The sequence below is a fragment of the Anolis carolinensis genome, chromosome 4 (assembly GCF_035594765.1).
Source record: "Anolis carolinensis isolate JA03-04 chromosome 4, rAnoCar3.1.pri, whole genome shotgun sequence".
Classification (NCBI taxonomy): domain Eukaryota; kingdom Metazoa; phylum Chordata; class Lepidosauria; order Squamata; family Dactyloidae; genus Anolis; species Anolis carolinensis.
Genome location: NC_085844.1, coordinates 144,925,709 through 144,951,207, shown reverse-complemented (window position 1 = coordinate 144,951,207; position 25,499 = coordinate 144,925,709). Strand labels below are relative to the sequence as shown.

The following is a 25,499-nucleotide window of genomic DNA, read 5'->3' as shown; positions in this document are numbered from 1 at the left end:
TTTGGGGTGGATGTGGTGCCTCAATCCTGAGATGAACTGGAATAAAATATCCAATTTCCTCTTGGGGTTGAGGCCTGTCTGGAAGGGCCCTAAGGCAAATATGGCATGGGGTATTATTGGCAAGATTTCTTCAGAGGGAATTTCCTCCTCCCCTCTCATGCTGAAAGAGTGTAATTTGCCTAAAGTCATCCGAGGAATATCTATGACTGAATGGAGATTGAAATCCGTGGTAGAAGATGCAATAAAGAAGATGACCCTCATCCCATAGTTACTTTTTTGGACTACAACTCACAGAATCAAACAGCTAGCCTGACCACATGAAACTGAAAAGCATGTTGATGGTTTTTATGGTATACGTGACCAGGATAGATTGCTATTTTTTTTTTACGTTCTTTCTTTCCCTCTCTAGAATCCAGGAAAGGAACAGCCTGTCCTGACATAAACTGATTCTTTGCTTTTGAATTTAGGCTCACAATCACATGAGATGAAGCCAAGGGTAGAATGGGGCTCTAGACAGGTAGCAATGGATGATTTGTGTGTTTAGTATAAACACTGGAAGTAGTGCATTTTGCTAATAGAAGCCTCAGTTCAAGTGTTTTTAAAAGCTTCAGTGTGCATTCACAGTTTTGCTACAATAATCTGAAGAGGAACTAGACCTCACAGGGATGCTAATGGGTGCCCTGTACCCTTGATGTATTTTGAGGGTTTTTTTGAGTCCTTGCACATTCAGGCAAATGTAAGAACAGGGTTTGGGGGTTCTTGTACTCATCAACATTCACATTTATAATTAACACAATGTTATATTTGTTTGTGCAATCCCATTATATTGTTTGTATATGTATTTTCCTAATTATCGCGTCCTTTTCATTTGGGCTAGGTTATTAAAGTCAATACATGTTAGTTGCTTGCCTGTAAGTATAGCTCATGGTTTTTCTTGTGTTTGCCAGAGTTTATGGTTAAGCTGCTTCTTGTTCCAATTTAATAGTAAGGGAGTATTAAACGTTGGCCAAGGACTGACTTAACTGCAGGTGAAAACAGAGGTCTGATATTGCCAGATGCTCATTTTGTTATTGGTAGGGGATGATTTGCCATTTTGGATTTTGCTTCAATGCTCTGAATGATGTGCCATATTTACTTAACCCTCTGAGGCCAAAACTGATAGCTTTGGCATTAGCCTCCTTCTGATAAAACTAGCCCATGTAAAGAGATGGTGGGGAAGAAAAGAAACAAGTCTTCTCTTTATTGCCTTCCTCTGAAATATATTGTACAGCATCTGGTATTTCTTGATGGTTTCCCCATCCAAGTACAACCCAAGCATGGCCCTACTTCCATTTTATGATCAGACAGGATGTGATGCCTTCAGAGTATTTAGGCGCCTGTGGCTGCACGTAAAGCTTAATTCTGACCAATGGTGATTCTTAGGCTAATCTATTGCAAGGTTTTCTTGGCAATATTTATTCAGAGGAGGTTTACCATCGCTTTCTTCTGAGGCTGAAATAATGTCATTTCTCCAAGGTCACACAGTCGTTTTCATGGTGCACTCGTGCTCTCCAGAGTTGTAGTGCAATGCTCAAACCACTACATCACACTTGCTCTTGGATTATTATATTTCTGACTGACACTTTGCTTTCTGAAGCTTTGTTCATTCCGCACTTGCAAATTACAGACACTGATTTGATGTGGGATCTAATCTCTTTCATCTGTTCTTCCTGTCTGTGAAGGCTTACTTGAGTCTGACCACATTGTGCATGTGTGCTGCTTGCAAAATGAACCGATAAGGGAAAAAGATCCCAAGCCAAAACTTTGCGAGTGTGTTAGTCGGTCCCAAGTGAACCTCCATAAGGTTCCCCTCATTGGTTCTGCCTTTCAACCAATACCACGTTCTGATTCTGCTGCAGTCTCTAACCCGTAGGATAAACAGGAGCTTCCTATAGTGTTATGTGTAGATATTAACAAATACATTAGATACATAAGGCCATAAATGAGAAGGTAGGTAGTAAAGGTTTTCCCCTGACATTAAGTCTAGTCTGGCCCTACTCTGGGGGTTGGTGCTCATCTCCATTTCTAAGCAGAAGAGCTGGCATTGTCCGTAGATACCTCAAAGGTCATGTGACCAACATGACTGCATGGAGCGCCGTTACCTCCAGAGTGGTACCTATTGATCTACTCACATTTGCCTGTCTTCAAACTGCTAGATTGACAGAAGCTGGGGGTAACAGCGGAAGCTCACTCTGCCCCCTGGATTAGAACCGCCGACCTTTGGGTCAGTAAGTTCCTGGTGCTGCCCCACCAGGGTCTCCTATGAATGAGAAGAACTACTGAATAATTAATTCTTACAAAGTGGAGCTGTGGTGGGGCAGTGAGTTAAAGCCTTGTGCCAGCTGGACTGCTGAGCTGAAGGTTGGGTTGCTGAGCTGAAGGGTGTAGGTTCGAATGTGTGAGATGGGGTGAGCTCCCATCTGTCAGCTCTAGCTTACAGGGACATGAGAGAAGCCTCCCAGCAGGATGATAACACATCTGGGCATCCCCTGGGTAACGTCTCTTTAGATGGCCAATTCTCTCACACCAGAAGCAATTTGCAATATGTTCTCAAATTGCTTCTGACATGATGAAAAAAAACAACGTGAGAGCAATTATGTTTCCAAATCAGAAACTTTTGTGGAAACAAGTTTTTGATGACAACTGGAGTGAGCTGAGCAAAACAGAACTGACTTTAGCTTCTGTTCTTTGAACTGAAAAAGAGGGGAATGGAGGGAGAGAACAAAGCACTAATATGACTTCACTTGACTGCCGTAGATGCATGCTCACATTCTGAAGCATAGTATACCTTGGTTTTTCAAACTTTTCCTGCAGACATGGTCAGAGTTATACCCAAAATGTCTTTTCTCCCAAGCTGCATCAGAGTTAAAGGCCTTCTGACAGCAAGGAGTTTGAAAAAAGTCTGTGGAAGATTAGTTTTGACACCTAGCCTAGGAAAACAATGTAAGCATCTGGTCAGGAATGATAGTTGAATGGAAAGTTATTGTATACATGTGCAATGCAAGGTGGTCTGTCAACTTATCTATTAAAAATATACGGACTCTGAACTCAGGACCTTCATTCTATTCAGATTCAGGTTTCTCAGGGTGTGGGAGAAAATGTATTTCTTTCAAGAAAGTTGGAACAAGGTCTTCTAATTTTTCCTGGTGTTATTGAGGGAAGGAATTTCTTTTCAGAATCAACATCCCAGTGAACATTAGTATGGTGCCTGAAGTAGTATTGTATTAACTTGTAGCATTGTTGCTAATATGATGATGTGTGAGTCATTGTATAATTTTTAGCATTGTACAAATACAGTGATTTGTGAGTCATCTCATATGATCCCCTTATGCCAGAAATGAGCAATGTTTGGCCCTCTAGGAACTTCCAGACTGCATTTGTCATGAGTTTTTGCCAACACAGCCATGACTGGGGGATGATGGAAACTACTATCCAGTGGCCTTATGTAAAGAAATATTTTCTTCACTTATTTAGGAATAGTAAGATAATTTGGAATGGTATGGAATTGTTTTAAAAGGGGTGTAGAATGAGTAAGAAGCAAAAAAGGATATATGTTTGGTTTTACTACATTTCGTATTCTTCTTCTTCATTCACATAGCCATTTCCGACTCATATGGCATCTAATGCTGCTGTTGTGTAAGACCGCTCTGAGTCCCCCGGGGAGAAGAGCGGTATATAAATTAATTAAATACATAAATAAATATGCTGACATGTGATCCAAGTGGGATTTGGACTTTTCCTATAACTCCACTGTATTGTACAGTAACTGACTGATAAACATTTTTGGGAGGAGAAATTCAGACAGGCCACAAAATACTTTATTAAAATGTTTGCAATTATTGTGGGAAAAATTATAAAATTATTCATTTCAGCTTCATGTTTATTAAATATCATATCCATAAAACATAACAACATCCACTGAATGATAAAAGGAAATGTATGTCTACCAACAACAAACCAGAACAACATCGTCTGAAGAGTCAAAGTCTATTTGGATACATATGCTAACTTCGTCAGTTTATGTAGAAAAGGCCATAACTTAATAGTTGCATTTAATGAGCCAGAAAGAATGGTTATTTTAGCTTCTTAATGGTTTCTTCCAGCCTTTCGTTGTCTGCTCTGGAAAATTCATGCACTTTTTCCTTGTTTTTGTAGAACTGGAATGTTGCATGGACTTCACTTCACTATGTGCAGCAACATCCTGAACATCATCCACATCAATTTCAATGAATATGACATATTTATATTTCTCAACAAGACTATAGAAGAAGGGCTTGATCATTTTGCATGGTCCACACCATGTGATAGAGAAGTCAATGACTATGAGTTTCCCTGCAGTACTATCTAGTTCTGATTGGAATTTCACCAGGTTTCCGATGACCTTCACCATCTTGGCAGCAGCTTCTCCCTTCGTCTTGGGCAGCTTCTTTGGCAGCTCCGGTGGTGGCTCTTTGATGAGTCCTGGGCCAGGCTCCGGCTCCAGCTTGGGCTCCTCAGCGGCTGCTTTCGGGCTCTCATTCCAGAACCACATAAAAATAGGTAAAAATGAACATTTAAATCATATAGATAAAATGAAGAAAAGACAAATATAAAGAAAAGAAAGGAAGAGGGGAAAAAAGAAAAAAAATCCTGCTTTTCTCCTAGTGAAGTAAATTTTAACATGCATATAATGTACTTCTGGTATTATATTTTGTATACATCCTTCAGTTATAAAATTTCAAAAGCACTATGCCTCATTTTTCCCAGCTAAATTGTGAATCTGAATCTAAATATTTCTTCAAAAGGGGTATTATGAAGCAGGTGCCATTTAATTGACTTTAGACAGGTTTTCCTTGAATAAGCAGCTGCAAGTACGAGTGAGAGATGGATTGGTCTTAGAAGAGCAATGCCTTTACTAACTGGCATCACTCCCATTTATTAATGAAATAATCAAACAGTTATGTCTATTAAAGATTGCTTTGGCCTTGAAACCAAGTATTGAATTCAGGTATAATTCATAGTTAACACTGTTTGGGAAAACACGCTGGAATGGTAGGCTCTGGAGGCAATATGTTCTGATTAAAATTCATAGGGAGGGACACTGGAAGAAAAGTCACTAGCGATAGCAATTGCACTACATATATTACAACTAAACAACTCCCCCTCCCTCATTTCCTTTCAGTCCATTTTATATATTTAATTTGAAATACTTTATTAAATATGGCATTCTGGATGGTTTAAACTCTAATAGGAGTAATATTTGTTAGAGATCAATGTGTACTAATGTGCTTTAAATTTGAAGAGTCAAATGGTAGCAGAGTGCATCATATATAGGATGATGGAATAGTTACATTTGCAGCTGACCACAAGGCTGCATACTAGGCTTGATCGATCCACGAAAAATTTGATTCTAAACTCGTTTCAAAACTAGAGGGGGGCAGCTTTTCGTTTCTGATGGTATTTCCGAATTTGGCCCCCCAAAAAATTCGAAATTAACGAAAATTCGTTATTTTCTAAATTAATTCGTTAATGGCGGACGCGCATGCGCAATTCCCAAAAACAGCACAGAGGGAAAGGACTTTACAGGACTCTCCCACCCTCATTTTTTGAGTGATCTTCTTCCAACTTGGTATAGTGGTAGAACACATTTAACACTGATAGCTCACCAAAATTTGGAACGTTTCCCTTATCCTCTGATTTTTGGTGAATTTTCATAGCTTTTATAATAAACCATTTTTTAATAATTGCAGAAATCTGTTCCTGGTTTGAAAGTCTTATTTCCTGTTAAATTGGGTTGTCTTTACTGTGAAAGTCATTGTTCTACTTCAGAAACTTTGTTTTTGTGGCTGAAACTTTGTTAAATTGGTGTGTGTGTGATATATACTGTGTATATATATTATATATATAGTCCCTGCATAATGTGTGTGTGTGTGTGTGTGTATATATATAGGTAAAGGTAAAGGTATCCCTTGACGTTAAGTTCAGTCATGTCTGACTCTGGGGGTTGGTGCTCATCTCCATTTCTAAGCCCAAGAGCCAGTGTTGTCCATAGACACCTCCAAGGTCATGTGGCCGGCATGACTACATGGAGTGCCATTACCTTCCCGCCACCTATTGATCTACTCACATTGGCATGTTTTCAAGCTGCTAGGTTGGCAGAAGCTGGAGCTAACAGCGGGCACTCACTCTGCTCCCGGGATTTGAACCTGGGACCTTTCGGTCTGCAAGTTCAGCAGCTCAGTGCTTTAACACACTTCGCCATCGGGGCTCATGTATATATAATATACATACACATACACACAATGTGGAGAATATGTGGAAAGGTAGATAGATAAGTTGGGAGCCACAGCGAAGGCACCTTCCTGGGAGCAAGGTCTAATAATAATAATAATAATAATAATAATAATAATAATAATAATAATAAATCCCTTACAATATCCAAGATGGCTCACTGCTACAGAATCTTGGGAGGTTTAGTTTGATATGGTACCATTATTGGCAGAGAAAGCTAAGCTGTAGGAGTTGAAATCCAATCATTTATCCTCCCTATAGAATCAATTTTATATGCATTTTTAGCTACAGAAAAGCTAAAATCAGGACAGTAAAAGAACAACACCCAGAAAATGGGAATTCCAGACAGGAAACAATCAGGGCCAGCTAATACCTCCCAACAAAGGATTCCCCCAGGTAGGAAGCAGCCAGGCTTTGAAGCTGCAAGGCTATTCAATGCTAATCAAGGTGACCAATTGCAACATTCACACTTGCCTCCCACAGACAAGAGTTCTTTCTCCCACCCTGGACCTTCCACAGATATATAAACCCCACTTGCCTAGCTTCGCACAGACGTCAAAACCTCTGAGTATCAGGCCTGAGTTGAGGCGAGGCGGCGGTGGCCATTTCCCCCCTCCGTCTTCCTCCTCCTCCTCGGCCTCCTTCCCCCTCGCCCCCTCCCATTGGCTGAGCCCGTGACGCCCCTTTTGCTGAGGGGCAAAAGGAAAGGGCCTGAATGGTGGGAGTTTGGGTGATTTGCAAAAGCTTTTTTTTCCTAACGAAAAAAACGACGACATAACGAAAAACGGCCTCTCACAATTCGAAACCGCGATATCCAGACGTGTGGACAACCAATGCCGTATATTGCTTCAAAACAAACGAAAATAACGAATTAATAACGGTTAACGGGAAAAACGAATTATTTGAGCAAGCCTACTGCATACATAGGACCATTTTGATACATCAGAAGTTTATTCCAAGAGACCTGAGGATGCAGCCAGGGTCCTCTGGTAAGTTTAGAGGGGAAACGGGGGGGCTGGGGCTGCCTAGATGTCCTCCCAGGTCAACCTCTGATCGACCCTGGAGGGTATGTAGCCACACACCACCCAGGAAAAACTTGGGATTTGGTTCCCCTGTATAGCCTAAATCTCAAAAGTAATAGGGATTTGAAATTCCCGTTCCTTTCATGATTTGGCCCTGTCTGGAAGGGCTCTGAGGCTATCCATCTGGAATGTGATTTTACTCTTTTCCTCCTGAATTCTGATTACAGCATCAGATTTCAAATGAGTAGTTTTTCGTCCTGTTAGCTTTCTTCCCTGTCCAGCTTTCATAACTGTACATAAAAATGGAAAAAGTGATAGCATGAATAATCGAAACTTTAGTATTTGATGATGTAACTTTACACCTCAAGCTCTTTTTTAGTTCCTTCCAAGTCCTAGTTTTCTTCTATTTTCTTGATCACACTCTTGTTTCATGTGTATTTCTGAAACCTGTTTAAAGTAGTGTTGGACACATTCAAATCCTTATCATGGACTATTATAGTTCAGCTTGTCATTGTGTCTGATGTCACTGGAGATGATGGTCTTGCTGAGCTTGGCCTTGCTGAAAGGACTGAACCTGGCCTTGCTGAAAGTCCTGAGGTTTCTAGTTTTGAGAATGAATGGTGTGTTTCTCCTGTAGATTCTGAGGGTCAAATTCCTGACAGGGGCCTATGGCAGTCTTTCTCAGGGGAACTGTCTTCTGAGGATGAATTTTCAGGTGCAGAGCTTAATGAGCTTGAAGGTAGGAGGTAAAACCTCTGTAAACTAAGGGAAAGTTTCCAGGCCTGTCAAAGGTCAGCCCATTTATTATAAAAGAGATAAAAGAGGTCCTTATCTGGTTGTAGAGGTAAACGGAATGTTTTAATATCATTTCATGAGACAGGGAAAAGCTTTATATGAGACGGGGAAAGGATTTTAAATCAGTCTGGGCAATGTTGGATTTTCATGAACATCTTGATTCCAGTTTCTTCCAAGGGAATTTATGGTTTCATGGTTCAAGTTACCAGGTTCATGTTTTGTGTCATGGATTTTCATACTGTTATTTTTCTTTGGTTTTTGCATCCTTGGATTCTGTGTTTTTACCTTTGTACTTTGAAGTTCATGGACTAACTATTATCTTTGGACTATACTGTTTTAGACTATATTGTTTTGACCATTTTTACTGCTTTGCTTACATATATTCTTCAATAAACTGCTTGCTGATTTTACTGAACTGGTGTGGTGATTAAGGACAGAGGTTTTCCTGCCCTGGGATACAACATGGACTAAGGTTATTTGAAACAATATACATGATGATACCAACCTAGCCATGCCCTAAAAATGAAAGCCTCTTTTATGGGATCATCTCAAACATAATCTTACACCCCAGACTCAAAATATTTTGTTATGTGAAGCAATAGATATGACATCACTGCTTTTCATAGTCTTCATCCAACATTAACCTTATATAATCATGATTAGTTATGTGATAGGGATTGTTCTCAGAGCTTGCTTAGCAATGTAGAAGAATAGTCTGGCTGGACTGCCAGTCAAATCCTAGTGGTGGAATAGCATCCTTCACACATGTAAAAGCAGTATGCAAATCTAGGAGAAGAAGGAAACTCATCTGTCAGAATTATCCTTCATGTACATTGGAACATAGTAGAAAGAATAACCAAATGTCTTAGCATCTGCTGGCTAGGTGATGTCCTCATTCTGACTAATGGTAGGGCTGGCTGAAATCAATATGCCTTACCCTCTTGCAGTATACAACACTGGCTAGTGATGGCAGGTGTGGAGCAAAGTAAATAGATGGTAACATGTGGACAGACATTTTATTATCTGAGACACAAAAAGGGAAAACTTGATATAGGTATGCAAATCTAAGGGACGTGTTTTTTGAAATGAGCAATTTCTGCATCTTTTTCCAGAGACTCAGACTGAAATTCAAAATGAGCACATTTGCGATATAACCATTCCCTCCAACTTTTCCAGCAAAGTGGATTGAGCATAAGAGCCCATCAGAAATGCATCAAGTGCTGCCTCGAGCTCCTGATGTTCCATACTACTTGAAATCCTTGAGAAACCATGAAAAAAAATTCAGATCTTGCCAAGATGTAAATCTATAGCTAGAGCTTAACAGTCTTGAAAATGGCCCATGTATCTCACTGCCAGTATCATCATTGACAGTATTACAGGGTTTTTCTATCAGTGATGCACCCATTGTCATGCTTCCTTTTTAATATAGTTTCAAAGGGGCTCTTTCAATCTATAAGGAAATCCAGGTAGAAATTATAAAGACTGAAAAATGAAGGAATATTAAAGATTCTTTCCATTGCTGGCGAGCAAACAATAGTTTCATAATCATATCACAGTTGCTCATCATATACGTACTTCCCTTGTTACAGCTTTTTCCTTTTTGTCCAACTTTTATACTTCTGATATATTAAAATGAATATATATATATATATATATATATATATATATATATATATATATGAGAAAAGTGAAACTTCTATTCGAGTCTGCTATACTTCTCTGAACACTACCAGGATTCTTGTTTTATTCTTCGTTTGTATCAGGTTGCAAGATAATATTTTTTTCTTCCCACATGGAATTATTACATCTTATCCATAGGCATTTTTCACATACCTGTGTTTATTTGCACACTTTTCTTTATGTATACATTTTTCTTTGCAACTCTACATTCCCTGGAGTATGTTTCTGCATATTTTTCATTTTTATACAATTCTGGCCATTTATAATTTAAAAAGTATATGCATCACTTAGCATGCATTTTATATCTCTCTCTGATACATAACCAGAGGCTTGAAAATGTGTCAGTTTCATAGCAAAAATATAACTTTGTTTCACAATGCACGTTGAGAAGTGTAAAATGCATAATTTGAACAAGAATTTTAAAACTATTTAGATAATTTTCCAGACCTTTTTCAATGAATGTTTGAGGACAGGCAGAAACTGTGTTAGTGTATTGCAGTAAAGTGTCCTATCACCTCCTCATATTAACCTATCCTTCACTTCTTAGCTGGAGCCCCTGGTGTTGCAGTGGGTTAAACCCTTGTGCTGGCAGGACTGCTGACTTGAAGGTTGGGTTGCTGATGTAAAGGTTGCCAGTTCAAATCCAGGGAAAGTGCGGATGAGCTCCCTTTGTCAGTTCCAGCTCCCCATGTGGGGACATGAGAGAAGCCTCCCACAAGGATGGTAAAACATCAAAACATCCGGGCATTCCCTGGGCAACATCCTTGCAGACGACTTATTCTCTCATACCAGAAAACAGGTTTGAGGGTCTACCAGTATCCGTCTAGCAGAAATTGATCGGGGTTCAGCCGAAATGCACAAGCCTTGTGATTTTAGTGTTGCCCTGGGACTCTAGAGACCAGGGTTTGTATTTCCACTCAGTCATGGAAACCTGCTTGGTAATCTTGGGAAAGTCATGTTCTCTCTAACTCGGAAAAAGACAAAGGCAACCCCTTTCTGAATAAATCTTGCCAATGAAAACTAATTTTGCTTGAGGGTCTCTATAAGTAAGAAATATCTTGAAGGTACTTTCATTAGACATGAAAATAATCAGGTGTTTCTCCTATGTCCAGATAAAAGCAGTAGAACCAGCATAGAAAATTTTCTCTTTTCCCTTTAGTGTACAGTTTTGATAGCTTCCAATTTTAAAATAGTTACCCATTGCCATATTCTTTTTCTGTATACTACTTGTAAGGTAGCTTTCCTCAAGAAGATATTGAATAAAAAATGTACCAATTTGTCTCCCAGAATGTGAGAAAAATGAAGGAAGTCTCAGTTACGTGAAGGGTTAGCTGCCTTGTGGATTCCAAATCCCCTATCCTTCTCTGGTTCTGCTTGAACTGAATTTTTAAATACTTTAAATCCTATTATCTGTTGAGCATTTATGCAGCCAAGGTCTTTTAACAAAGAAAACAAAATTGGTTTTAGCATAATTCAGAGTAAGAAATGCCAATTTTTTATTTTTTTACAGAATGATCCAAGGTCTCTGAAAACTATCATGGTAATACAAACAAGACCGATCTCATCTGTACACAACAAAAGTTGTAAGCACATAGTTATGAGCATCTCTGTTCTGTCTTGTACAATGCAGCAAAATTTTTAATTGGACAGCCATTGGAGTAGGCCAACAAAACTTGTAACTTGCCAACCTGATTGTAGTCCATATGGCACGTAAAGTAGTCATCCTGCCCCACCTCCATCCCGCCCCCGGTTGACATGAGATTGCAAAAACAATAGGGAAAAATATGGAATAAAAGAACAAACCTAGTCAATTGACACATAACCACCTAAATGACACATGCAGGTGGTTAGTTCCACCTAATAGTTCTTCTTGTATCAAAACAGGTAAAGAATAACATAGGAAGAAATTATATGAAAGGAGACACAATATTCCCAAGTAAATATGAATTTGACCTTGGACATATACGCTTCTATTATAGAATTGCCAACTATATTTAATTTTATTTATTTTCTTATTTATTTACTTAGAACTTTTCCAAAATGAAATGTCTGGGTAGATAGATACCATGCAATATAAATCAATAAACAAAAAAAAATTTGAAATGTTTCAAATGGAAGATGCAGAAAGCAAATGTGTCCCTGGCAAAGGAAGAGTTTAGAGCTTCCAAAGTTATTTATGAATGTAAAACAACAATGCCTAGAGAAGTATATACAGCAGAGTCTCACTTATCCAAGCTAAATGGGCCGGCAGAAGCCTGGATAAGCGAATAACTTGGATAATAAGGAGGGATTAAGGAAAAGCCTATTAAACATCAAATTAGGTTAGAATTTTACAAATTAAGCACCAAAACTTCATGTTATACAACAAATTTTACAGAAAAAGTAGTTCAATACGCAGTAATGTTAAGTTGTAATTACTGTATTTACGAATTTAGCACCAAAATATCATGATGTATTGAAAACATTGACTACAAAAATGGCTTGGATTATCCAGAGGCTTGGATAAGCGAGGCTTGGATTAGTGAGACTCTACTGTAGCTCCTTTTATTGCCTTCCTGAAACAAACTGTTGAAATCTGTGAAGTGTTTGTGGCAATACAGTGTATTTTTTATCACATAACCTTTATAGAAAGAATAGCTCCAAAAGTGTTGAAAGTAGAGTAAGAAACTGCTTAGCCACAGATTTGATATCTACAGCTTCAGTTATGCATACTCCAAAAAATATCCACAGCCATTGGAAGTGTTGGTGGGCTTTTCTGCTATCTGCCTCTGACCCAAATGTAGTCAAATGATAGGATTTCAGGTATCCATGGGGAGTCTTGGAACATACAAAGGCCATACTGTATTGAGCTGCAGTCCCAAGTCGAACTGACCACAGGTGCACTGTTGATCTGAATGGAAATCTGTTAAACAGCTTATTGTACTTCTTTCTCTTCTGTTTTTTTTTTTAAAAGAAGCTCCACCTATACCACTTCCAGAAATCTGATGGAAGGATGAGAAGAGGGGGAAGGAATGGGGGAAAACTCTGCTTACACAAGACTGCCAAGGCGCCTGAAAAAAAAAAAGCAGGCATTCCAGATGTTTTGTGGGATATCAGTATTTTTTTTCACACCTTTAGCAAAGTTGCTGGGGGTGGGAAAATTGTACAGTCCAAGCCCTATTCCCCACTTTCTATGAGACATTTTTATTATCTCTGGACTGAATGCAGCATGGCCAATGCAGTTGCTTTGCACTCACCCTTGTGCTCCATCTCTAGGGCACCTGCCCTGCCTCACCCCATCATTGGCAGGCTCTGGGTGTGTAGCTAGCCTCCTTTCCTAAAGGTGGAATTGGATGGCTGGAAGGAAAAAGCTTTGGTTTATTTAATATTTCAGATTTCTGGATACAGGAGACTAAACCTGTATGTGTTTTCCCAAAGCCGTGTGGACTGAGCCCATACACTACAGAATATAATGGTTGTTGACACACTGCAATACTGATGGTGCTCTTCAGTCCCCATCCCCCTGGTATAATTGGAGTATACAGTTATTCTTTAAAGCATCTTTAAGGCTGGGATGGCGAAGGGTGCTGTGGAAGATTAAAAGTTACAACTGTTTCTGAAACCCTTTGGTAAAATTGATAGTGATTGGCATGGTTCCCAGGTCTTCTAATTTATTCGCTGCATGTAATTTTACTTCTGTTTGAATCTAAAATGACAAAGGTGAATGTGTCTTCTTTAAAAAAAAAACAAAAAAAACCCTGAACTAAAATTCAATAAACTGAATGGCAAAACATATTACAGACTTGAATTTTTTTTTTTAAAAAAGAATCAATGATATTTCTGAATGAACTGTTTGTTTTATTTCATTTACCCAGGCAAAATGACAAAATTTCAAGTAGAGTTGTAAGAGCTTAAATTAAATTAAGATAAATTAGAAATTACTGTTTGCCAATTTTTATTAGATGCCTATAAAATGAATATTATTTATCAATAGGTTTTTAAAATAAGCTTTGGATAATAAGTGAATCATATTGGGAAAGGAAATGTCTGGTTTGCAGACAGCTCCAATCTATCCTGTCAATCTTATATATATAAATGAGTGATGGCATCACGGCGACCAACAAAACAACAAAACTACAGGCCCCCCAATCTCGAAATTTGACAACACAACCCATCATCCACGCCTCTAGGTTGATCCAACAAAAAGAAAAGAAAAGTAAAGTCCTAATTAGAGGGAAAGGAATAATTGTTTTTATCCAATTGCTGCCAGTTAGAGGACTAATCTCTGCCCACTTGGTCTCCTAGCAACCCACTCAGCCCAGGGGACAGGCCGAGTTAGGCCTCACTTAGGCCTCTTCCACAGATTATCTGATTTGCACTGGATTATATAGCAGTGTAGACTCAAGGCCCTTCCACACAGCTATATAACCCATTTATAATGGATTTAATGCCAGGGGAAAATCTTTACCTTTTACCTTAACTACCACCAATTCCTCAATACTTTATTTCCCATACCACCAGACTTCACCACAGCAACGTGTGGCCGGGCACAGCTAGTAGTCTAGAAATATGTTTTAGCCTCACCCATGCCTCAGACCCTATCTTGTTGAATGGAAGATATTCCCTTGCATAAGATCCTAACCTTTCCAACTGGGAAGACAGTTACTATACTTTTGAGGCAATTCACCTGCCCACTTGGGTCAAATCAAAATGACTATGACAGATGGGCTGGAGCAGACGATGAGAAAGAATATGGGGTCAGGGCTCCTCCTCTGACATTATCTGTCATACCTGGTTAGTTGTAGGGGGCACTGTGACTAGGAACCAGAGCAGCTTCCAACATCTGAATCACAAAGGGTTAGTTTTAGCTGGTAAACACTCTCCAAACTCAGGCCAAAAAAGAATGTATGGAATATTTCTTTTATTTTTCCTTATTTTTGAGAAAATGGTGGCATGGAATAATTAGGAGGCAGGTAGAATTAGATCCATTCCAGAAGGAATTATGGGCCATGGTTACAGATGGAAATTCAGTTAGGGTCAAACTCCATCCTTTGACTTTGGAGAGTCTTCGGCAATGAAGGACCAAATAAATGGAAGGCGCATTGAAACTTTGATTTTTTCCTCAGATAAAAAATCTCTCTTACTTAGAAACACACTACATAGGAATATATCTATACTACCATTACTCTATCTCTTTGTTACATATAGCTAATTTTGCTCACTTATGCCAGCCAGGACAAGAGGAAGAATAAGTCTCCTCTTGCACTTTCTCACAACACCAAATTCTGTGCCAGATCCTGAAGTCAATAAAACTGAACTGCCAACTCTGGGTAAGCCAAAGGTCTACCCTAGATCAGCTGATATGTGCAGATCATGTTATGTAATTGGTGTCTCATTTGGAGTGTGTCGTGATGAGACATTCCTTTAAATGTGTTTAGAAATGTGTGGCTTGATTCATAGATTTTAAATCTCTGGCAGTGCAAGTAATAATATTTGCATTTGCACAGAAGTGATTGCTAGCACCTGCTATCGTGGAAGGCCAACACATGGTTAGTCATTTTTGTTGTTGTTTAAATAACTTTCCTGCCAAGAATGAAGTGAGTTCTTATGAGGAAGATGTACCTAACTAACCCGACCTAACTTTGAGAATGGGAAATAACTCAGTGAGCAAAACATCTTGGGCCAGCCCTGTGAAGTCCCATTCTACTCAATAGAGTACTAATGAAAGAATACATAAGATTGTAATCTCAGGACCCCACATCTTCTATGGAAGATGAGAGCCTTCAGGCCTTTTTGGCTGTCCTCTGAGTTGCAGTGGAAGTTTGGGATGTTGTAATGTTTACAGATATACAGGACATCAAAAAAATAATAACAGAAAAACTGGAATCTTGACTTAGGACTATTTTGTACTCAAATATACATTATCGGAGAAGTGCATTCCTTATATTTATGATTATGTATCCCATACTTTATAAAGCATCAAAAATTGTAAACTTTTGGCATAAATTTAACACCAAGAGGAAAAGATCAAATGTCCCCTAGAAAACTGGCAAGTACTACACCATCCATCACCTGTTTCATTCAAAATTGTTCCTGCTTATTTAGAGAGAACTGTGAAACATCCCATGTGTAGACTTTCGCTCAGATGGCATCACATGAATTGTCATGCCAGAAGAAGACTTAAATGAAGGATATTATTTGAATGGCAGGCTAAGAGACAGCAAGTGTCTGAGGCCAATGATGTACAGATTGACCCTTCGGTCTGTAATTAACTTGGGGATTTTTTCAGAAAGAAATGTTGACAAATAGAATAAATCTCAGGGAGGTAAGTAAAATAAGGAGAACTTGATTTTGTTTTGCTGAAACATTTCAGAGATGGATATGTTGTAGTTCTTTCTTCAGGTTATAGTTCTTGACAATGCCACTGCACCATGCAATGAATGCAGTGCATTTGAATGGGGATGACTGGGGTGTAGACTTCATTAAAAAGAAAGGAGGTGTAAAAGCTAAATCTGATGTTCTTTTCAGAGAACATTGGAATGACCTATAATACTCTTGGCTTAGGTTGAGGCTACCTGATATCTCCTCATACGAGACTGCTGAGAACCTAAAAATCCACAGGGGAGGACTTTCTCCCAGTTCCATCACTTTCACAGACATTGATGGGAACACAAAAAAAGACCTTCTTGATGTCTAACCCTACACTTTGGAACTCCCTTCCAAGGTGAGAATGCCTCCTGCTTTGCTATGACGATAATGATGATGATGTTTATTTATACCCCACTTTATCTCTCCTGAATAATACTCAAAGTATGATTGTATAGTTTTTAAATGTCTTTAATTGTTTTAATTGTATTTTATTATTCTATTTTAAATGTCCTTTTTAATTTTATATTGTTTTTAAGGCAACAAATAGCTGCCTATATGTAAAGCCGCCTTGAGTCCCCTCCGGGGTAGAGAAAGACAGAATAGAAATATGTAAATAAATAAATAAAGAGGCTTACAATCAGAAGAAGAAGGAGGAGGAGGAGAAGGAGGAGGAGGAGGAATTATAAGAATAAATGCAGTTAAGGCCAGGATCGAAAAATCAGCTGATGACCCAAAATACAGATTGTGCAAGGAAGCTGATGAAACCATTGATCATATCCTCAGCTGCTGCAAGAAAATCGCATAGACTGACTACAGACAGAGGCACAAATATGTGGCCCAAATGATTCATTGGAACTTATGTCTTTTACTTTTACCACCTGCCAGTAGTAAAAAACTGGTGGGATCACAAACCTGCAAAGGTAGTGGAAAATGAACATGCAAAAGTACTGTGGGACTTTTGAATCCAGATTGACTACGTTTTGGAACATAATACACCAAACCTCACAGTTGTGGGAAAGAAAAAAGTCTGGATTATTGATGTCGCCATACCAGGTGACAGTCGCATTGACGAAAAATAACAGGAAAAACTCAGCTGTTATCAGGACCTCAAAATTGAACTGCAAAGGCTCTGGCATAAACCAGTAAATGTGGTCCCAGTGGTAATTGGCACACTGGATACTGTGCCAAAAGATCTCAGCTGGCATTTGAAAACAATAAACATTGACAAAATCACGACCAATCAACTGCAAAAGGCCACCTTACTTGGATCTGCATGCATCATTCAAAAATACGTCACACAGTCCTAAATGCTTGTGAAGTGTTTGACTTGTGATTTTGTCATACTGTTTTTGTGTCCGTTAAAAAATAATAATAATAATAATAATAATAATAATAATAATAGTAATTCAGTTTTAATGCTGATTTTTATTTTTTTTATTTTAATCTTTTTGGTGTGTGAGCTACCTTGCATCTCTGTCTTGGAGAAAAGACAGGCTATAAATGAAGTCAATGAACAAACAAACAAACGTATTACGCATCATTTATTTAAGTCCAATTTATTTCAGTAGGTGCATCTTCATTGGTACTAATAATGGATTTAGCCTTTGAACAAGGGTGGGGAACATGCAGCCTCCCAGATGTTGTTCAATTGCAGCTTCCTTCAGATTTATCTGGCATAGGCAACAATGAACCAAAGTGGGTATTGGAGTCCAGCCGCTGGAGGCTTGCATGATTCTCACCTATGCCCTAAAACAGGCAAGATTAACATTAGTATGTGTCGGATAACTACATGCACATAATGGATAGGCTCCAATTCTCTCACTAGATTATCCATGCATCATAGTGGTACCCCTATCTCAAATCAAATTGAGCATCAGCTCCTTTCATGCACATCTTTGGTAGAGAGATCAGACAAATGAAAATCTCTTGACCTGGTGTGTTTTAGACTTAAGAATCTATTTTTTCAGTTCTGAGCTCACCTCACTTAAAAAGCAATCTGGAGCTGTGCCCAGACTTTGAAAGTGACCCATGACAATTGGCCTCTCCGTGCTTGGATTTGTATGTGCTGAATACACACTGACTTCTAATCCCACATTAGGATGGTTTTAGATTGTATGTATTATGTGAGTCTTATGGGAATAATGATGTTTTCTATAATTACCATAGGTATAGACAAAAAAGTACTAATCTTAAAAATGTTCCACATGAAAGCAATACGGCTGCCTTTCATTACTTATTATGAAAAAATGGGGCTCGTTTAGAAGGTCAGTGCTCTTCATGAACTTTTCCAATATTCCGTGAGCTCTCTTTTGCTACACATGATGTATGCCTTGTGTTATCCTCTTGGCATTGTGACCTGGATACTGGCCTCATTTTTTGCTTTTCTTTCATCTGCCGCTGAGAGCTGTACCATTTGTTTTGCATGGTGTGGTTTCAATCACAATCAAAGTGGGATTGCTAAACTGGTTAAGGTGGAACTGTCTGGAAAGATTGCCCTGGTGGGATGTAATGCTGTTCTCTTAAAGCCATTTGTGAGTATTTTATACATTAAAATATGATGACAGAATGGACTATAAAGTGATTTTTTTAGAATTAGAGCCAATGCTATAGAGAATAATGTACAGAGACCAACTTTAGCTCGCCTAAGAGGCTTGTCAAGTAGCCATTGGTGCATCATGGTGTTTTTAATTGGCCTACTTTTCAGGGTTGCTGCGAGGATTAAATCTGAAGGCAATGTCTCATGGAAATCTTTGAAGGAACATTGGAGGCCCAATATGACAACTAAGTAAGCTGTTACTGTTCCCTAAGCTTACTTTATTTTTCTGGCAGGTGATGTAGTTGTTGTTCATCTTGCAATCAACCCATCTGCAACGGGAAGACTAAAAGTGGCTGAGTCCCATGCTATTCTCACCTCCTCATTTTTAGAGTGAATTTCAAATGACAGGGTCCTTTCTCAGAGTCAGTGTGTTTGATGAGTCAGCTTTTCAAGTGATCAGCTGTAGTAGTAATTGTGCAATCGATAGCTTGGGTTTTCTGGATGACAATAGAGGAACTGTAGTCCTTGAGCTTCTTCTTGATGTAGGTTTGCATGTGTTTGCAGGGGTGGGTGGAGAAAAGTACCATACATTTATATAACTCCACCATTGCTCAGAAAATAGAAGCAGCTGAAAATAAGCCTGTAATGGAGGTGGCTTCTTGAACCATGAGTTCTGATCCAATTAGGACAAGCAGGAGGTAACATGGAAAAATTTCATAATTTTGACCAATTAGATGGAACTTCTTGACAGTTACCAGGTAGGTTGCCTCAGCTGGATTGGAGTCAATCACTCATTATAATGGATGCTGGTGATTTGCTCAGTTAATTATGCCTCTTACGTCCCACAAGAACAGAGTATTTTTCTCATCTGGTATTCCAGAAAGGAATCCCTTCTAACAACCTTATCACATCACATAGCTTTGCTGAAGAAACGGAGGGGCAGCAGGGCAAATCTGTTGCCCTGTGTGTCACTCCCTTGTGTCGATGCTTCCCCATCACATGTGGCTCCATTGGAGTCAGCCAACACAGGCAGGCTCCCGTGTTAGGAGAGAAGCATCATGCAATGCTTCCACAGAAGTCCACGATCATTGTGGGACTGGTGAGGAAGCATTCTAGGATGTTTCCCAAACCCTGTCTGATGAGGTCATAAGACCCCTTGTTCCTTTTTTGCTGTTACCCTTCACCTGTTATTTTCTGCTTAAACCTTTTTGAGCATTTGCAAACTTTGAAGATCCCCTATGTGGCAACAATTCCCTCTCCTTCTCACTTGTGGATGATGCCAATATGGCTAGAGAAAAATTGGCAGCCAGATAACTATTTATGCAAATTCTGCCTACCTAGCACATGGTGAAGAAACTGTGCTCATAGACTGGCAAAGGCAAATATTGTAATGTTTTGTTCATCACCACATTTCTGCTCTGGGGCTTAAGTAAATGCTATAGATGAGAACTTCATGTTTGCTGTGACTAGCTGCCATTTATAATGGAATAGTCATATAGATAAGAGAACAGTTCCTGAGCTGCCAAAAGTTGGACTATGGCAAACTTTATCCAGTTACATATATGATATTGAAGGGAAAACATGAATAACTAAAATCTCTTATTGCCACTATATGAGCTTGTAAAATGATCAAACTCATGTGCACTAAAATTGTGCTCAAGAAATCAGGATGAGAAATAACAATACCTTGACCACGAGTTTTGTGAGCATGGTTTTTATAAACAGAACTATGATTTGCAGTGTATACCATCTGGAAATTGCAAGTGTAGTTAAATGAGCTAAATTTGTAGTCTCTTTTAAAGCCCTTTATTCTCTTCCACGGACATCTGAAGTCAGCAAGAATGTAAATCTTTACAAATTTTATTTTCATGAGTAAGAATGAATGATTTCATGATTTTTGCTCCAAGTTTCAAAAAAGTAATTGAAAACTGTAATTTTCAAGAACAACTCATAATTTAACATTTATTCTTTTTTTAAAAATCACATATGGGGGGTTTTTGCCGCAGAAAATTGATTTTATGCAGAAAATGCAATTTCAAAACCCCAAAAATTTGCATGCAGATTTGCATGCAGAAAAAAAAAATCTTGCACTATATCTCCATCATCAGGATTTCCCCACAGGATATTCTCCCTTTTGTCTGGAATTTGAATATTTACAAATATTTGAATCTCCCATCAGTGTCAAATTTGTAATTCTGAGTCTGAGTCAAAGAAAGCTAGCACTTTCTTTGCATGTTGCAAGTCCTGGGCCCAACACACAAGTATACAAAGAAAGACTCCTGTCTGAAAGATAATAATAATAAGATAATAATAATAATAATAATAATAATAATAATAATAATAATAATAGATGGGGATGTTGATTTCGCAGAGATATTAATAACAGTTGAATTCTGTGCTTCTTCTTTTTCAGTAGCCCCTATTTGAATTGACTTTTACATTGCTAACTCATGTTAACCTAAATATTACACAATTACTGTCATCAGTCAACACTCAATACAATGGAGCTTTCAGAGTGTAGACCTTTTAAAATTATTTCAATTGTCATATCAATGTGACTAACAAATTGCTCATGAATCAGTGACTGATGTGTAATATTTTTTAAAAAAGAGTCAAGTTAGTAATTTGTAAATAAGAGAGTATTATGTTCTACATGAAACAGAACACAAGCCCCTTTTTAAACAAAAAGATTAATTTTTGCTCATCACTCCAGGGAAGAATGCATGACATCTTATTATCTAATCAGTCATGTGAGAAATAATGAAACAAAGGGAATTTTCTGAAGCTCAAAAATGGTTCTGCTAATTTCTTTTTTAAAGAAACATAAATACAAGTAGGAAAAGACATTTATGAAAGAGAAATCTCTATATAGCACTTGTAGGAACTAACATAAAATAATGCATTGTTATTGATGGGGCTTAAGATGAAGACATTGCATTTCCACATGTCTGAGAAACCTATAAAGGAGGCATAATTCCTCCAGCTGTTGTTCTCACCGATCCCACATTCTCTCCTCTGTAAATCCTTATGCCTTCCTGGGTGTATCACTGAACAAAATGAGGCAGTCATCTCAGTAGCAGATTAGGTGTGTTATGAAAAATATTTGTTATTAATTTTCATATTTTATATTTTTATGGCCATGGATAGAGGGAGTTCTTTCAGGGGTTTTCTACCTTGTATGCCAAAGTAACTTGGATGGTTTTGGGAACTATGAAGCTTGAATTATGGAGGAAGAATTATGAGGGACAACATTAACTTATTCCGTTTAAGTATAATATTGTCTTGGGATGAACCTGCACAATGGTTTTGAGGAAATGTTCTACCCCAGGGTAGAAACTGTGGAGCACTGTATTTCCCATCAGCCAAAGCATAGCCAATAATGAGAAATGTTGGGAGTTGTAGTCCAACATCCAGGTTGTCTTTCAACAGTACTTTGATTGCATGTGTCCGTTGTGGTCTCTTCCTCTATAACATCAGGAGGGCCTATGTCTCTTGTATTGCTTCAGGAAGAGCATCTGGAAATTGCTTTTGATAGTTTCTTCTCTTTTAGCTGTTTTTGTTTTGAGAGGGGGGCCTATTTTATGATGACCACACATTGATGACAACCTACATCAAATAGTGGGTTTTTAGGACAGTGAAATAATGTAGAATAAATATATGATTATCATTAGAGTAAAGAATAATTCCAGAAAAACCAGCATAATTGTCTATCTGCCTGCCTGCACGTGCATTTTATAGCTGCAGGAATTTCATCTTCATAAAATTAGCTTCTTGGCTATCTTCTAAGCATCTCAGCAGCCATTTTTTATCATCAGGACTCAGATAGCTTAATGCTGAGAAAGATTCACTTGGATAAATGGGGCCAGGTCATAGAGAGGAGTAAATCCTAACACTAAGTGGATTCCTTCAATTTTCTCTTCCCAGAAACATTTAATCTTGTCAGGATCCCTGATAATGTGTAATGGCTTCAGTGATGTAACACCTCCATCTTTTGTTCATTTACTATAAAAACAACTATATTACAAGCTATATTTCACAAGCTCATACTATTAAAATACAGAAATACACCAGATGTTTAGCATTTACTGGATTGTAATGCTGGTGAGCTCTCTGTGTTTTTGTTACTATGTTATTGGATTTTTTCATCAGATTGAAAGCAATCTGGTATGTGCACCTATTTTCCATAACAGATGCAAAACTCCTATGTGTGTTAATCCTTTGTTTTGTGCAACAAGAATCCTTTGAGGTAGTGATAATTTGATGTACACAAACTTTGTTTCATGCACCAAATTATTAAAAATGTATATGAAATTACCATTAGGTCTCCCCTAATGGTAATTTCATATACATTTTTAATAATTTTGTGCAGATATATATATATATATATTCATATATAGTGTATGTGAAATATAAATGAATATTATGTTTAGACTTGGGTCCTATAGCCAAGATATTTCATTATGTATATGCAAATATTCCAAAATCCAAATTAATTCAAAATCCAAAATACCCCTGGTTCCAGGCATGTCTCATACATGTCAAATAGGAGTATTCAACCTCTACTTGGTTTGCAAATTAGTTAGATTAGTGTTTCCCAAACTTTGGTCTTCCCAATGTTTTAGAATTCAGCTCCCTGAATTCCTGACTTTTGTCCAAGCTGGCTGTGGCTTCTGGAATTTGAAGTCCAAGTCAGTGGAAGGACCAAAGTTTGGAGACCACTGAAACATCTCCATTTATTTCAATGCAACTGATCTGTGACTACCCAATATATTTTGCCCTGGGAGGTTTCTGCCATATTGTTGTACTTGACCTGCCTAGCACCTTATAGTTGGCCACCCCAATGTTGAACTACCTGGCCACTGTATCTTGGTCCGCTGATGGAGTATTTTGTTACAAGTTTTTAATTTTGTGGTTGATTGATTTGTATATCTTGTATACTTATGTTCATTATTGTATTATGTCTAGTTGTATGGTTTTAAGTTGTTGTATGGTTTCCTTTGCTTGGAAACCACCCTGAGTCCTTTGAGGAGATAGGCCGATATATAAACAAAGATGATGATGATGATGATGATGATGATTAATTATTCTGTATTTTGATATGTCATGTCAGAATCTAATACTTTATTCATATAGCAACACTGTATATTTTAGCATGAGCACTGCCACTGCTATTAGTTTAGCCACAGCACTACCACTGTTACATATTAAACACTAAATATATGGTTGCCCTTTTATTTAGTCTCACATAAGATCTCATACATCTGCTATCATCAGCTAAGTGTGGCAGATAAACATGAGCAATGACACATGAGATAAGTAAGACTAATTTGGAAGAGGGGGAGAGAAAGAAAGAAAGATGGGATTAGAAGAGCAAAGAGAAGAAAACCATATGTGATGCAGACACAGATATTGATAGACCCCCTTGAGTTATCACACTCAAGTAAAAATTTGTCTGGAGCTCCTTTGAAATTGCTGATTATTTGGAATCCTCAGGAGCATCTGATCTTCCTATGAGGAAGAGAAACTTCTTATGTATTTGCAGCAATCAATGTGTTAAATTCCAGTAGTAAAGGCGCCCTCTTGGCATGTTTAAAAACCACTCCAGCTGATTAGATTGACCCAGGAAAGTTCCCAGGCCAATGCTGTTTTTAGCAACTTTATCATTCTGGAGGAAAATAAATGGATTGGGCAGGGATGCTGTTGTGTGGCTTCTTCATATTTTAATGCCGTGATGATGCACACACACACACACACACACACACACACATCTTCCCTCAGCAGAAATTTAAAGAGGGGAAAAACTGGGACTCCTGGATTAATCCATATAATCCCTGGACCAAAAAACTGATTTAATAGCTCAATTGTTTAAAACAGGTAGCATTAAATGCCAGTAACAGAATAGTGGGCTAAAGCGATTGTATATAAACATGAACAGAGAGAAATAATTGAGCAAGTTCTTGGTGGTATGGGGATACCAAATCACTTGGTCTGTCAACTGAGGAATCTGTATAACGACCAAGTAGCAACAGTAAGAACAGACCACAGAACGCAGACTGCATCCAGGAAATCAGAAGATGTTTACTTCTTGGGAGGTGAGCAATGACTAACCTCAATAAAATAGTCAAGAGTAGAGACATCACACTACCAACAAAGGTTTGCGTAGTTAAAGCAATGGTATTCCATGTAGTAACCTATGGATGTGAGAGATGGACCATAAGGAAGGCTGAGTGAAGGAAGACAGATGCTTTTGAACTGTGGTATTGGAGGAAAATTTCAAAAGTGTTTTGGACTGCAAGAGGTTCCAACCAGTCCATACTCCAGGAAATAATGCCTGGCTGCTCACTGGAGGGAAGGATATTAGAGGCAAAGATGAAGTACTTTGGCCACATAATGAGAAGACAGTAAAGCTTGGAGAAGATAATGATGCTGGGGAAAAAGGAAGGAAAAAGGAAGAGGGGCCGACCAAGGGCAAGATGGACAGATGGTATCCTTGAAGTGACTGGCTTGACCTTGAAGGAGCTGGGGATGATGACGGCTGACAGGAAGCTCTGGCGTGGGCTGGTCCATGAGGTCATGAAGAGTTAGAAGCGAATGAACAAATAAACAACAAAAGGACTAGACATAAGATTAGTACTTTTTTATTGTAGACATTCACTGCCAATCAAAGTAGACAACATTAAGCTGGACAGATGAATGCCCCTATGTCTTGAATATGTTCATAGGAGAATAATTTTAGCACCAGCTTATCAATGCATGGTTCTTATATGGCTGCACTTGTCCTTCAGTTGACTTTCTACAAAGGTCTGCAT

At 38.3% G+C, this 25,499-nt stretch overlaps 1 protein-coding gene across 1 annotated transcript in view; it reads right to left on the bottom strand.

Annotated features, from left to right (window-relative positions):
- Nucleotides 1-3,810: 3,810 nt before the first annotated feature.
- Nucleotides 3,811-25,499, bottom strand: part of LOC103278639 (thioredoxin) — a 177,838-nt gene continuing 156,149 nt past the window's right edge. Inside the window, 2 exon segments of the mRNA XM_008109139.3 lie at nucleotides 3,811-4,207; nucleotides 4,210-4,552. Of these exon segments, the coding sequence (XP_008107346.2) occupies nucleotides 4,113-4,207; nucleotides 4,210-4,552 (438 nt within the window). The 3' untranslated portion in view covers nucleotides 3,811-4,112.